This window comes from Phoxinus phoxinus (genome assembly GCF_949152265.1).
Source record: "Phoxinus phoxinus genome assembly, chromosome: 4".
Taxonomy (NCBI): domain Eukaryota; kingdom Metazoa; phylum Chordata; class Actinopteri; order Cypriniformes; family Leuciscidae; genus Phoxinus; species Phoxinus phoxinus.
The window spans coordinates 19054138-19069387 of record NC_136879.1 but is presented as its reverse complement, the minus strand read 5'-3'; the positions used below and the strand labels follow the sequence as shown (position 1 = coordinate 19069387).

The 15250-nt window shown below is 40.6% G+C and overlaps 1 protein-coding gene across 1 annotated transcript in view; it reads right to left on the bottom strand.

Annotated features, from left to right (window-relative positions):
* robo1 (roundabout, axon guidance receptor, homolog 1) overlaps window positions 1–14602 on the bottom strand; it is a 168708-nt gene extending 154106 nt beyond the window's left edge. The window contains exon 1 of the mRNA XM_079610868.1: window positions 14438–14602. Within this exon, the coding sequence (XP_079466994.1) occupies window positions 14438–14495 (58 nt within the window). The 5' untranslated portion in view covers window positions 14496–14602. The remainder of the gene's footprint in view (window positions 1–14437) is intronic.
* Window positions 14603–15250: the final 648 nt, after the last annotated feature.

The following is a 15250-nucleotide window of genomic DNA, read 5'->3' as shown; positions in this document are numbered from 1 at the left end:
ATGTTCTCAAGAGGAAGTATGGACTTGCTACTGCTAATAGATTCACAGATACACTGCTGTGAACACGTAAGATATGCTGCTGCTGCATAAATAGACATACATCAATCCTAGAGCAGATCTAGGCAGGTGGAGCTGGGGGAGGTGGAGGGGTTCAGAAAAACTCTGATAGCATGCTGTAGGAATAGCTTGTGCAGTGTAGCAGTGAACACACTGAACAAGACATCAACCACTTAAAAATAACACTGCGTATATGCGAAAAACACGCGTGAGCACTCTGATGTTAACAATCCCCACATGTAGAAGCACTAGCTGTGTGCATGGCAGTTTGTATATATACAATATATACACACACACACACTACATTTCTCTTGAAAAAATTCTTATTCTCACTTTTATTTTTACTTTGGCCTATATTAGCTAGATACGGTTTAATTTAAATATATATAGCCTATACTTTTCGTATTCAGTAGCTCACAATTCTGCCTGAAGGTGAGGAAAAATAATTTTGGGTTGATCTATAATTGTTATATCTGGGGTCTTCTTTAAATAGAGAGAGACAGTAAGTGTGTGTGTGTGTGTGTGTGTGTGTGTGTGTGTGTGTGTGTGTGTGTGTGTGTGTGTGTGTGTGTGTGTGTGTGTGTGTGTGTGTGTGTGTGTGTGTGTGTGTGTGTTAAGTTGCCTGAGAGGAATGGAGAGCATATCGGCGGGGTGCTTTCACTCTAGTCTGCCTTTGCAATTAAAAAACTCCACACACCTCTCAGCCATGTTAACCTACACAGCTCTCAGCTATATTCATGCATAGTGCAATTACATTACAACCTACAGTGTAGTTCACTTCATTTATTTCCACACAGAGGGGAGGAAGGGAAGGGAAGAGAGAAAGAGAGAGAGAGATGTGTCACATGGCCGTTTTAATAAGTTCAGCTTCAGTGGCTGCATTAACTTCAGATGGAAATGAGCTTTTTTCAGTGAGTCCTCATCAATGAAGAGACGAGATCCTGCCAATGAGAGAGAGTTACGGCCAGACACAGATCGCCTGAGGACGCCAAGGTCATACAGTAAAGAATAAAAGAGATCAAACAAGATAGAATATACAGTTTATATATATATATATATATATATATATATATATATATATATATATATATATATATATATATATATATATATATATATATATATATATATATTAGGGCTGTCAAAATATTAATCATGATTAATCGCATCCAAAATAAAAGTTTGTGTTTGCATAATATATGTGTGTGTGTACTGATACTTATACTTCCTGGTGATGTGTTAATGTGTCGTGTCATGAACATGGTACTGTATGCACAAATGACCTGGATACTGTACTGTGTGTGCACTCCCTTATCACGACTCATGAGATATCCAAACAACTCTGAAATGCATGCAGATATACATGCACAACTTTTCAAAGGCCTTAATAAAAGCTCAACATTCCCCTTCCCTGCAAACATGCCCTATAGCACACCGCTGAAACAAAGGAGAGTGTGACTCACTGTGCAGGACTGCTCTGCTTCTTCAGAACCTCTTTAAATCACCGCTGGCCAAACTCCGATATGAGTATTTGAGCAAAGATAAGACGGCCGCACCACGGAGGGCCGCGGCCTATTTGTAACACCATTAATCGGTGATTAACAGGTAATTTAGCGGGATTTATTGGGCTAGATAAGCACAGGGTGTGCATTCTGCCTTTTCACAGAGATAGCCTAGCAACACCTGTACTAGTCGTAAAGATGAGTCAAAGAGTCGTAAAAACCAGAGGGTGTATCTGCTGAAGTGTTAGAGGTCGGTGAACTCGACCGGCATTTCTTGTCTGTCATGTCCCATGTGATTAAAGCTAAATGCACACAGTACTTGATATTATGTAATGTAAGTGATGTGTTGCATTACTTTTGCAATACTTTTTCTCACCTGGGCTGGGCTTCCTTGTTTGTTTTACAACAACAGAAATCTTCTTTAAAAAGGTAACTTTTACATTTACATGTTACATTTAAAAGTAATGTGTTACTTTACCCGTTACTTGAAAAAAGTAACCTGATTACCTAACTCGCGTTACTTGTAATGTTTTACCACAACACGACCCGCTGCACAGCACAGTGAAACACGCAATACGTTTCTTTATTTAAATCAGAGCCTTTGCAATTCAATAATACTAAGCAATATCATAATCAAGCAGCCATGAGTAAACATGAGTATCTTATTAATTAAATTTAGCCTCGACAAACTCAATTCTTTTTTTGTTTTCTTTTGCGTTCAAAGCATTGCCCACATTTTCACGTGAGCCTTCAAGGGTTATCGAGGTACGATTTTGCGTACCAATAAGCTCAGAATGCGACACGGACAAAATAACCTGTCAAATTCCCAGCCAAAGCACTAAGATGCATTTCGTAAAGTCTGACAGCTTCGTAACTTATACGTTACGTAAGAGCAGTAAAAGCGGCGTTCTCATCCGAGAGCTCGTAAAAGGACACTGCCACTCTTGGCCGTTTGCCGTTATTCGAGAAAGCGCCATTGAAGCTCTTCAGAGCGCAGGCGCCAGGCCTCAAATTTCAAATTGAGAATTCGCATCACGGCCTCAGCCCGAAACGTCCATCCCAGCGAGTCCCATCTGGGGCTGGCAAAGGATTTCAGAAACAAAGGCGAGCCTGGAGAGGAAGGCCTCTGTCAGCTGTGAAACAGATCCGCGGGGTCTCCCCTGGCTGTGGGGGTCAGGGGCGTCCCGGGGAACGAGGGAGAGCTCCTCTGGGAGAGGCTGAGGTCCATCCTGCCCAGGGGCCCCCCAGTCTGGACGACTGAAACAATAAGAACAGTCTCTCTGCCTCTGGCTCCAGTCAATCTCAACAGACACCCAGAAACAGATGGAGAACGGCTGAGTCTTTCCTGAGAGAAGACGACGCTGGATGTGGACGGTGTGTTAGTGATGTGCTACACTCATAAGTCATTGTGAAGATGGCTGCTGTTGAATGAGACCTGAGGACCAAGGCTCTGTACATAATGAAATACTAGCATACTACACTGGTAAATAGTATTGACACAGCACATCTGACAAAAAGCAAAAACGCACATACAAAATCCCAGACATGTAGTGGTTTGAATTATATTCCTCACATATAAATAATTCACCTGTCGTCCCAGCGTCCTCACAGCGATAAGCAGTGGATGGGATATTCCGACTTGCTCTGTGTCACATTGAGATGCTGTCACTCTTCCTCACTGTTGCTGACAATTAAATCAGCCACTCATGTGTATATTTACAAGACCTCTCAGTGTGTGAAAAGTCTTTCATTCTCAGGGGATGGCTGTGATGCCTCTACTATGGTATCTACACTATTAAACACACACGCTGAAGATCCAGTGTGTTTGTGTGTGTGTGTGTGTGTGTGTGTGTGTGTGTGTGTGTGTGTGTGTGTGTGTGTGTGTGTGTGTGTGTGTGTGTGTGTGTGTGGTGAAGAGATTTAGAGTCACACTGGGAGATGTGTGAGTTAAACGCACTGCCAATTACATCTTGTTCTTGTTTTTTCCCCCCATCGAAGCCAATCCGAGTGACTTTGACCAATATCTCTGTATATCAGGACAACTCCCACTAGCGGGAGAACCACAAACAAGAATAAATTAAGAACGTAAAACATTCATTTCCCTACAGAGGATGTTCTTGTCGTTTAAATAGACTTCTCGATCCCGTGCCAGAGACGCAGGCCAAATTCCTCTCAACTAAGCTTGATAGCGCAAGTGTATCTCAAAGTTTTACCTCCCAATCAAACTAACTTGAAGTTGGCAACTTTTCAACCTGATGCATTTTAAATATGGGGGGAGGGGGGGCATTCAGGATGCTAATTTCTACTACTGATGGATAATATATTGAATATTCAGAATATATGTGCTGTAATGCTGTGGACAATTATTGTGGACAGTGTGAGTATTGGAATTTTTTTTACAAGATAGGCTATTTGATTTAAGCATAAGGAGGAAAGATTGTTTTAGTGTTGAAAAGTTCATCAGTTCAAACTGTCTGTTTCCATCTGTTTCTATCCAAAACTCCAAGATTTGTTTACCTCAATGATTCGATTCAATTCAATGATTCGCATAAGTGAAAATCATTTGAACTGATTTGAATCATTTAAATGATGCATTGTTTCAATAAATTCAATGACTCCTACACATTGATGACTCCATTAAATCATTTGAATAGGTTCAAACAGTCCACTTCAATACACTGATTTCAAAATACAATTATTCATTCCTCAGTGAACCCATTTAATGATTCAAATCAGTTCAAACTGTCCACTTTAATGAATCATTTGAAAAGTTTTTTTTGTCTGCATCAATGATTCAGATGGTTCACTTCAGTGAATTGATTCAATACCCAATGACTCATTAGGTGTGTTCATTTAAAGCGGCGCTGCGCAGACCGACCGGTGTATGATATCCAAGTACCACGCTGCTTCGAACACACCTATTCACATCAAAGTTCAATTAAATTCAATTAAATTACATTAAAAACTTAGGCTAAAGTAATTTTTTTAACATTTACTTTGTTTCATTGACATAACAGGTACTGATTGAAAAATAAATAAATAAATCACCATTTCAACTAATTTCAGAGCAAATACTTACCAAATACTGCCAAAAATAAATAAATAAATATATAGCTTTAGCTATCACCCGGGCTATTCATACTCACAATATTTATGTATGTGTACCAAACAGCATATCTGACCTAGAGGCCTTTCCTTTTTTGCCTACTGTACTGCACCATGTATCCAAGTACGAATAGAGCGCATTGGATTCAACAGAAGATCAGTTTTCTCAAGGTCAAGCTTCCTCCCTGAGTTTTCTCTGTTCCAATCTCACCTCTCAGAGGGAAGACAACTTGACCCGAGCCCTCACTTGGCACCATCAACCCATATATGAATATGGCACTCGGGGCTCCAAGCCAAGACAGAAAAAAACAACGTCTGTAAGGTTGCCAGAAACATAAGCATAGCAGGCAAAGAGGCTGGGGAGAAAAAAAAGTTGAATGCCTTTTAAATATCATTCAGGAGATGGCAGATGAGATTGCAGTGTAATGGAAGTTGGATAGCATATCAGCATTTATCTGATGGCTTACAGCCTTTAATGGTTTTCGGGACATGGACATGGGATGCCGGAGGAGTGCCTCAGGGTTCGCTACTGGGACGCACAAGTGTGATTACAGGTTGGCGTGCGAATAGGTTAATATTTCAACCCTGTAAAAGAGACTTTGCTCAAACCTGATGTTTAACAGCTGATAGGACTGGGGAATTCCACCTAATCTGATGAGCGCATCACTCTGTGGTTCAGTGATATTTAATCACTGACTCTTCACAGCTTTATGACTAAATGTTGTGTGCTATAACTTTACGACCGTAATTCTTTGTGGATTATTCAGTGAGATCGAAACGGATCAGTGGATTCCTTTTGAAGTCCAGAAGTCCAGCGCTTTGAAGACTGACACTCTACCCCGGTAAGATCAGAACCGTGCGGCCACGCCTGAGACGGCACGACACCATCTGTTCCCTCTCCAGTTGCTTGAGAACACATAAAAGAAGCAGGAACCCATTTACAACACGCAACTTCCTGTCTGACCGTAATTGCTCTGGAGCTCCCGTGAATGTCATTCATCCCCTGAGGATGCCACTTCAACACGGATGACATTTCTTCTCTCAATTAAAATCCCTCTTTTATGCCACATATAAAGATTCCTGCACGGCAGACTAAACGCTGCCAATCATCGCAGAGTGAGACAAGTTTTCTATCCAGCATGCAAAAACCTCACATTAGCAGTTTGTACCATGCACGCCAAGCAAACATGTTTCACGTCAAGATCACTAGAACGAGACGCAGCTAAAACGACGTTAAATGCAGCGGTTTGCGAGCCTAATAGATGGTTTATTTTTATAAATAAATTGCAGGGTGCCAGAAAGCTTAAAAATTGTCTGTGTTGACTCATTTTTTGTGGTCGAGGAACGTGGCAACCGTGCAAAGTTAACATTCGGGGTATTTCCACCAAGGACGGGTAGCATGAGAAAGTGATTATCGAGACAATAATTATTATCATCAAGACTAAAAGTAGGAGAAGAAAATAAAAATCAAGTCTGAAAATTAGCTGTGATGCCGCAAGCTTTCAAAGTGATATACAGCCAGAGGAAGGCAGAGCTGAAATAGCTAATCCTTAGCATAGCAGCAGAAGTGCCCACACCAGGGACCTTCGCCAGAAAGCTTGTCTTACATCAGCAAAGCACAGGCCAACCTGAAATCTGAGCGCGCGGAACGGTTTCTCTAGCGAGGGCTCTAATGCCAAGCCAAAACCCTTTGTTTCAGTTAGCGACAACAATAGGTGTAAGAGCAGTTCACTGATTATGACAGGATCTGTTTGGCTAGCTGCCAGACAGCGCTAGCATTATCCTATTAGGGGTTTTATTGTTGTGCAGACCTCAAATATCGCAGAACAGTGTGAACAAAGCCTCAGGAACACCGAATTAGTTCTGCTTGGTTTCTGATAACACTGCAAATGCTGTTAGTAAGCCAAAATTTTGTTCAGATTTGGTGGGGGGAGGGGGGGTACTTATTAATTAACCTGGATTCATTATTTTAATCCACTCATAAACATACTTTTGAAATCTTTTATGCAATTCTATTTATGAAACGTTTTGTCTACATGCCGCCCATTTATGTTGCTCACTTCATGCAAAATCTTTAAGCACATTAAATGCAAATTCGTTAACTACATGAATTTCACAGCAACTTACAAAAGAAACGTGATTTTTGAGTGGCTTTGGTACATCTTACATGTAAACTCAATGTTTCATATGTGTTGACAGGGTCTTACATGAAAAGTTCAGATGACCTGAAAGCTAATTTTGAGGGATCAAATGTGATTACCATAATCACATGAATTTCATGTGTTTTTTACATGTTAACACGTACAGTAAAATCTGTGTGGTTTTAGAACATTTGACAAGTAAAACCATTGTTTCCGAGGTTTTTATATGGTTTTACATGCAAAGTTCAAGCGATCTGAAACTAATTTTAAATGATTAAATGTGATTAACATCATCACATGATCACATAAAAACATCACATAAAATCTTCCAAACATTAAACCCACATTAAGGTCAACACAAGAAATTCACAGGGTTTCATAATGTTTGACATGTAAACCCAATTTTTTTTTACATGTGATAGCATTGTTTTACAAGCAAATGTCAAGATTCAAATGATCTGAAAACAATTAAAAATGTTAAACATGTTATGTTTAACGTGCAAACACCAAGCCTCAAATGATCTGAAAACAACTTGTGAGACATCAGATTGAATATGATCACATGCAAGTATTGTTCCCCACACACCGTTGAGCCAATTAGCAAATTATCAAATTCCTTCACTTCTTCTCCATAGTTATACTCTAGAGATGACAGCACATCATATAGCGGCTCCTTAGCTACAATTTCAAGGTCAGGCCTTGGATAATTATGCCTCTTGGAGGACTTGTCTGTCTGGGGAGCTCGCTATTCTGCTTTACGCCCTGTCTGCTCTGGGATTAGCCCTGGGGCAAGGAGTGCTTTAAGATGCTGATCAAGCCTCTCACTCAAATTGGCCAGAAAGCTTCTTCATCAGCAGGTAAAGCATCCCAGCATGAGGTGAGAAATCAAAGAACACAAAGTCTCTGAGTTTAGAAAGAAGTCTGTGCCTAAGACACCCTTTAAAATAATCTATATGATTAATATCAACGCCTGCCAAACTGCATCAAACTGATCTGGAACGCTTGCAAATGAGCGAGATTTTGTATTCCGCAGACTCGGTTTCCTGTAGGAGCCCAATTAGACCGGGCAGAGTTACAAATAGGAGGGGGAGGGCTCCTAAGACCCCGTAATTGAGGAAAATCACTTACCCACAATGCAACCGGGCTGAGGGGGATCAAAGGTAGCCTGTGTATGTGTGAAGGTGAACAAACCGGGATGGGGGGAGGGTCCATGTTTTTAAATCTACTAATTAGCGGACCCTCTTTTTCCTTGCTAATTTAATTCCCTTCTCTTAAGTCTTTTGATTGCGCTCTCTTCACCAGACCGACGCCTCCAAAAGGGAGCGTTAGCATTTCAAAAGTGTATCCAAGCTTTTCCAAATAGAATGGTCACTAGGAAGCTGATCCTGTCAGGCAAGAGAATAAGGTGGAAAGGGAGGGGGTTTGGGGAAGGAATGGCTTTCAATGGCATCTTTCAAATAAATAAAAAAAACACTGGGTTTTGGGCTGTAAAATGACCCTATAGAAGACTACAGCTCATCTAACCCAACAGAGGCTGACTTGGGATAACTCGAGCCCAAAGCGAGCACTGCTGAGCACTGCAAAACATGCCAAACTCCGGATGTGTCTCTTTGTACAAGATAAATCCATACATCACAATCTCTCCAAGTAATGCATGCTCGTGCATTTACTTGTCGTCACCAAAACCATGTCTAAAATCTCGGCTTTCATGCTGCACTCTTAAAAATAAAGGTTCCAAAATGTTTTTTTCACAGTGATGTCATGGAAGAACCATTTTGGGTTCCTCAGAGAACCTTTCATTGAACAGTTTTTAAAAGGAACCATCCCATTTTAATAATCTGAGTGAACCTTTTTCCACTTTAAAGAACCTTTTGTACAATGGAAAGGTTCTGGGGATTTTAAAGGTTCTTCATGGGACCATAGATTCCAAAAAAGAACCTTTATTTTAAAGAATATAGGCAGGATGCGAGATGTAACAGTGACAAAAAAGCAGCTCTTTGCTGTGCATGTTTTTGGACAGAGCTCAGTCTGCTTTTTTACTCCCTGGGGAAGCTATTGTGGACCCCGAGTCCTGCATGGAACGCCCCTCCCCTTTCCTCTGTGCCTAACAATTACCCCGTTGAGACGACACAATGCATGAACCCCGTGTCAGCCCCCACTGGGCTTTTCTGCGTGTCGGCTTGCTTTATCTGTCAAAGGCAATGCACTGAACGACAAAAAGGCAAGTCTTAAAAACAGTCAAAATAAGGGGGGGGGGGGGGGGGGGGGGTATGGAGAATTAGGGCAGCATTGGGACAGCATTAGATGTTGTGCAATAGTGCTCTGAATTTCATTTTCATTACAAATAAACTAGCTTTGAATCAAGATGACACAGATTTTTCGGTCTAATCATAACCGTATGTTGCAGCTCCACTCGTTTTCATTTTGGATAGATAGCGATCTAAGCCAAGAACCATCCCAAACACTTAGTTTCCCCATAATCTTGGTCTAAAGTCCTCCCAGAACCATCGAGGCACCAAGAACGCCCCCTTTCCAACCTTTAAACTTCATTCCAGCGTCTCTGACAATCTCTCAGCTCATTCCCAGACAGTCCGACGCAGGCATCTGCATTAAACTCCAGCGATCGCCACATCGCTCTTTACCCCTCATCACCACACTGGCCCTGTGACAGCTCGAGGGGTACGCTTGCATTCCTCGAGGGTTTAAAATACCACAAGAGTGCAGGAAGATATAAACAAGAGAAGCGGTCGCAGAAAGGACGTCCCAAGGGCTTCGAATAAAGCCCGTATGGGGCATCACTTCCCTCTGAAGCGCATATCTGTGGACGCGCTGCTTCACTAAGTATCGATGTCGAATTCATCTGCTAATTAATCCAATTAAACAGCTCTCACATGCTCATTAAACATTTAGTGAGACTCTAAATGAGAACCAAATCAGTCTGTTCAGTTTTACTACAAATATCACAGACAAAGAACAAAATTATGACAAGGCATGGACCCGCACAGTACTCATTTTTGCCACCCCACCCCATAAGAGTCTGTATAGATTTGTAAACCCACCAGTCTTGCCCTAATCTGAAGCACCATGCCGTTTAATTCCGCCTAATTAGGCTTAGGCAGACGTTAATTGGGATTTAGGTGAACGCGGCGTACACAGCTCAGTGGGCGCTGTCATTTTTCACAGGTGTGTGAGGATCAGGGTTACTAATCCCCTGGCCTGTTCTCAAAGACTACTTCCTGGTGGGAAATCTCTGTCATTTTGTGTCAAAATTGGCTTTTTACGCCAATATCGCTATTAGTAATGCTGTAGCTGCTGATGATATTCTTATTAGCGTTATTATTGCAAGTGCAACCGTGCACGGATTTCATCATCTTGACATCATTTCGTTAGGCCACATGCGAGTCGTCAAGGCCAGCGCGCAGGTCCTGAGCGTAGGAGACAGGTACATTGCTCACCTGCGAGAACAGAGGCCATTAATTGGCCTCTGGTGCCTGCTGTGCCCCGTCAGACACTGACAATTTATTATTTGCACTTAGGAGACCATCCATCCCATATTCCACTGTGCCGCACCGCAGGGGTTAATATGATGGATAGTGTTTCCCCGAGACATTCCTTCGTGCTTTCTTTTTGTTTCTTGCGCTCTCTCTCTTTCGCAGACTTGCATGTATATACTGTAGACACACCCACTCCGGCATCTGTAACTATGACACATGTGCTTCCTTTAAGTCTGCATCATACAAACTTGAGTTTACAGTCACTACTACCTGGCTCAACCCATTTGATTGACAGTAAAACGCAAATGAATATGATGAATGGTATGCATGTAAGATTTTACAAAAGATAATTTACTGAACATGCCTCTCAGAATGTATTCAATAACTGGCCATATTCATATATTGGTAGTTGACTATTCACTATTTTGCATTAAAACTTTTATGATCATAAAAACTGAAAGACTGCATGGAATATTTGTATAAAGTCACACCAAAAGATAATTTAAAGTGATCTTTAAGAAAAACAAAGAAAGTGTATTTTTTTTAAATGTGAGGGGAGAAACAACTCAAATATACATTTTAAAGTATTTCACTTTATTTTTATTGACATGAATATTTTAGCAAAATTAAACAAAATATTAATAAAAGTAAATATATTACTATATTGGGTATTTCATATTTATTAGTCTATATATATATATATATATACACATGTATTTATTAGGCTGTATATATACACATATTATATAGGCTATATTCCCTTTTTGTGAGAAAAAAAAATCTGATATTGGCGATAACTACCAATACATCATGCATCACTTTAAATTTCTCCAATTAGTTCTCAACACAAGTATCTGTTCACAACCTTAAAAATCTCTATTCGCCGCATTACCACTGTTTTATCAATTACGGATTGCATCTTTGGGTTAAGCTCTGACGATTTTCAGAGGTCATGAAAGAGCTGGTTGAATTCTTGACAGATGACATTCGAGCCTCTAATAGGGACAGTTTGACGTACAGTAATAAAACGGGCTCCTGCGGTGAGACATGAATCAGGGCCACATGACGGATGTGCTCTGTCTTAACTATCATTTCCAAAGCCTCACAACAGCCATGAGCTAATCAGCAAGTCCTCACAGGCCTCACTGTAAAACAGACAGGGATTAGAACAACACCATCATTCATTGTCACAAGCAGAAAACACTGCTCAGTAGCCAGGAATCAACACCAGCTCCTCATATGTCAACGCTGTTGGGCAAAAACTTCCGGCTCCTTGCTGAATCCACAGTTGGGATTGTCGCCACGTCCTTCAACAGCACTTGAAATGCTCCAGCTGACTGTAAAGCGCGGTGGTTTAGACTCAAATCACGAACAGCGTTGCCGGTAATGTCACTGCTGACTACGCCAAAACACAAGCCGCCCTTGACACGGATGTCTTCAGATCTAATGATAGCACATACCTTTACAATGCCTAGCATAATTACAGAGCTCCGTACCTGAACACAACCGGGAAGAGGTTGCACTTCTCCATCTCTGGGAGAAGATGAGCCCTACCGTGAAGTTCGAACCACGGCCCTTGACCTCTCTCCCTACGGGTGCTTGTTAAAGCGCTACACCGTTTCCTCACTGCGTAGATGCCTCTCAGCAGCGGTGCATCGCGCAGCTAATTCTCAGAGCAACTCCATCGGAATTCAATACAAGCAAGGCACATGGGAAAGGGATCCATGCTCTCACCCGATTTAATTTCCTTTGTGAAATACGACTTCATCCGGCAGTCCTCCTCTCCGTTTCAGCTCGCTGAGAGACACGGTTTGAGCTGTTTATGCATGATTACATTAATCAAGCAATCACTCCATCTGTAATCACGAGTAGACGTGAAAAAGTCTGTAATTTGTTGCCTTATGTTTTATTTATCCAGTCGCAGTTGTAAATCCATCTAGTTACTCATTCTCTCTCTCTTTTCTAGCTCTGTATTACTGATATGCAGAATTGCACAGCAGCCATTTTAAAACTAAAGTGTGTCATTTACGCACCAAACACAAATAAATAAAATATATTTTTGAATGCCATTGGTTAGGCAAACACCCAAACTCCCACAATTAAAGTTAAAGCTCCAATCTCCTCCCGAACATACCGAAAAAATGTCCTTTAGTGAAAACTTCGCTCAGAAAATCTGTCAATAACAGCTGTCAATCATGATGCCACACCCCCACCCGTTTTTATAACATCAAATAACTAACAAAACCAAACTTATTTTAAAACACGAACACTTGAACTTACATCAGAGTGATAAAAACTACCAAAAATGACCGAAACCAAGTGTAATTTAATGTTTTAGTTTGTCCCATTAGATTACATGGAGAGGGTGGGGTTTTAACCTATACTGGGTCCAACCCCTGGGGGCGATCGAAACGTTTTGGCTTCACTTTTCAGGTCTTAAAAAAAAAATGTTTAATCGTATCTAAATGTTTTCATCTGTTGAGGAAATCAGCTTATAATGGTTTACTTTTAGTTGTCTCTGCATATAAGCTGTAGGGAGGAGAAAGTATTTTTGTAAAGAAAAATGACACTTGAGTTTAAGGCTATAATATTCTTCCAGGTTTTAACTTGAACAATTACTTCAGGCTCAACTGTAATCACAAAGCAAACTGAGGCAATAAAATAAAGCAATCAACAGTTTAAGTCATAACAGCCTCCTAAACCAGACTGTCTGTATGAATCATGTGTTAGAGGAGCATTACAAACCCAATTCACATTCAGTTTCCTTATGTAGCAACACCGGGTCTATGCGGACATCACTGAAATCCCAAAGGGAAAGGAATCCTGGTAAATCTGTGACAGCGTTACTAGGTTTGCAGATAAAAAGGCAGAGAGTTTGTTTTAGCAGAGCTTTATTCAAAGAAAGAGGATCAGGGGCAACGTCAACTGGGATTATGCAGGTCTATTACATTCGGCTTAAGGTTTCTGTCAAAATCTCTGCTGAGAGCAGTTCCATCCGGGCCTGCCATGGGGCTGGAAACTGAAGGAGGGACAGTGATCTCAGAATGGGACGGTCTAGGCACAGATAGGCTATGGGACGTTTTAAGCAAAGCTATCGGAAACAAACCTCTGTGCATACAAACGCAGACAAATAATGCCGTGCATGATTAATCATTAATGAAAGTCAAAGGGTGACTATGAGAATGGTGAATGTCATTAATGATGATGATAATAATAATAAAAAATAAGTATAATAAAATAATCTAAAACTGCAAGCACCGCAGTGAACGTTGCCCAAATGCTTGGTCAAAGTAACAAATGATTTTCTTATTCACAAGAACAAGACAAACAGGTTTAGCACAACCACAAAACACATTAAGGAAGCAAGGCCATTATGTCCTTCTTAACACCTTAAAAACTACTGTTTGCAATAGTAGGGCTTTAAAAGTTTAATATGCCATTATTAACAGGGTTCCACACTTTCTAAACAAAGAATTTCCATGACTTGTCCAGTCAAAACTAACTTAGGGAGCACTGTGTCTAACTAGTGACTGAGGTAAAAATGACAAGCTTTAATTTGAATAATCACTGGACCTACACTGACAGGGTAGAGCCGTGAAATAAGACAAAACTGTTATCATTTTTCACCTTTCCTGTACAAAAAAGATACATATTAATCAGTATTAAGAATGGGCTAGCAGTTCCTTAAGTGCCATGGCAAATCAAAGACAAAGTTATAGGCTACCTAGTCCTAGACTAGTGCTCTCATATGCAGTTCTGAAGTCTGTGGAATCATTGTGATCTTAAAGCAAAAGTAAACCTTTTGAATCTAGAGCAAGCAGGGCAAGATAATGCTCTTCAGTGAGTACCACTCTTGCATTAGCAGATGATGATAAATGGGGGGATACAGTAAGCTACAGACTGTGAAATAACTTTGCCAAGTCGGTAAAGAGCATTTCAAAATGATTGTCAGGATAGATACAAAACAGAATCACACAAACAGGGAAATATCTACGCAACTTCGTTATCATCATTCAATACAGTAGGCTAAAGATCGCACATGTCAAGCGTTCACCTCATTTCACGCGAGTTTTTTTTTAGGAAACTGCGCTGAAAAAGTGCTCGTGCAGCATTATTCAAAGAAATGTAGCCTACGTACCTGTGCAAACGTGTAAAACTGCGATAAAAAGCACGAATCCAATAATTCTCCCCGTCATCGTTCAAATATTCGCGTTTTAGAGAGGTGTTTGTTTAATCCGCAAAATAAAAAGAAACAAGAAAGACAAGAAATCAGATTTGTGTGCGTTTTTGATCCTTCATAATATCCAAATGGTGTAGAAATTACTGTTTTCTTTAAAGTCCCCGTTAATTTGATTGTAATCCAGTTTATTTATGTTCACACACGCACCCCATGCGTCCAAAAGGAATAAAAAAAAACTCAAAATTAATCGCAAAAAAAAAAAAAAGTTTTAAAAAACAGTGCAGGGTTTTGAAATTAACCCCTCGAAAAATAAAATTCTGCAAGCGCAGAGTTGGTCACTTCGTATCCACTGATCGCATCCTAAAAGATCCCATAGAAAGCCAGTGTAGGAAAACGAACTTTTCCCCAAAGTTTTAAAGGTGATAAGGTCCACAGCCTAAACGAGCGACCAGTGTCACATCGTTCAGAAACGGCGTGAAGAAGTCATCTCGAACTCAGAAACTTCAGTTTCCATAGGAAGAGCAGAAGCTGATGCTGCTGGAGAATTTGCTGACTGAAGTCCATTGGATGTAATCACTTCCACTTTTCCATTGCTTTGTACATTCAAAAGTAATTCCAATATCTGCCCTCTATTGTTTTCCCCCTCTTCTTTCAGTTTTTCTCTCAGTGTTTTTAATATTTGGATCTATGCACTGAGTTCTCCCGTCACTTCGGGCTGAGGGGATTCATTTGAAACAACGGTACTTCATTCAAACGGCGTGAACAGTAAAT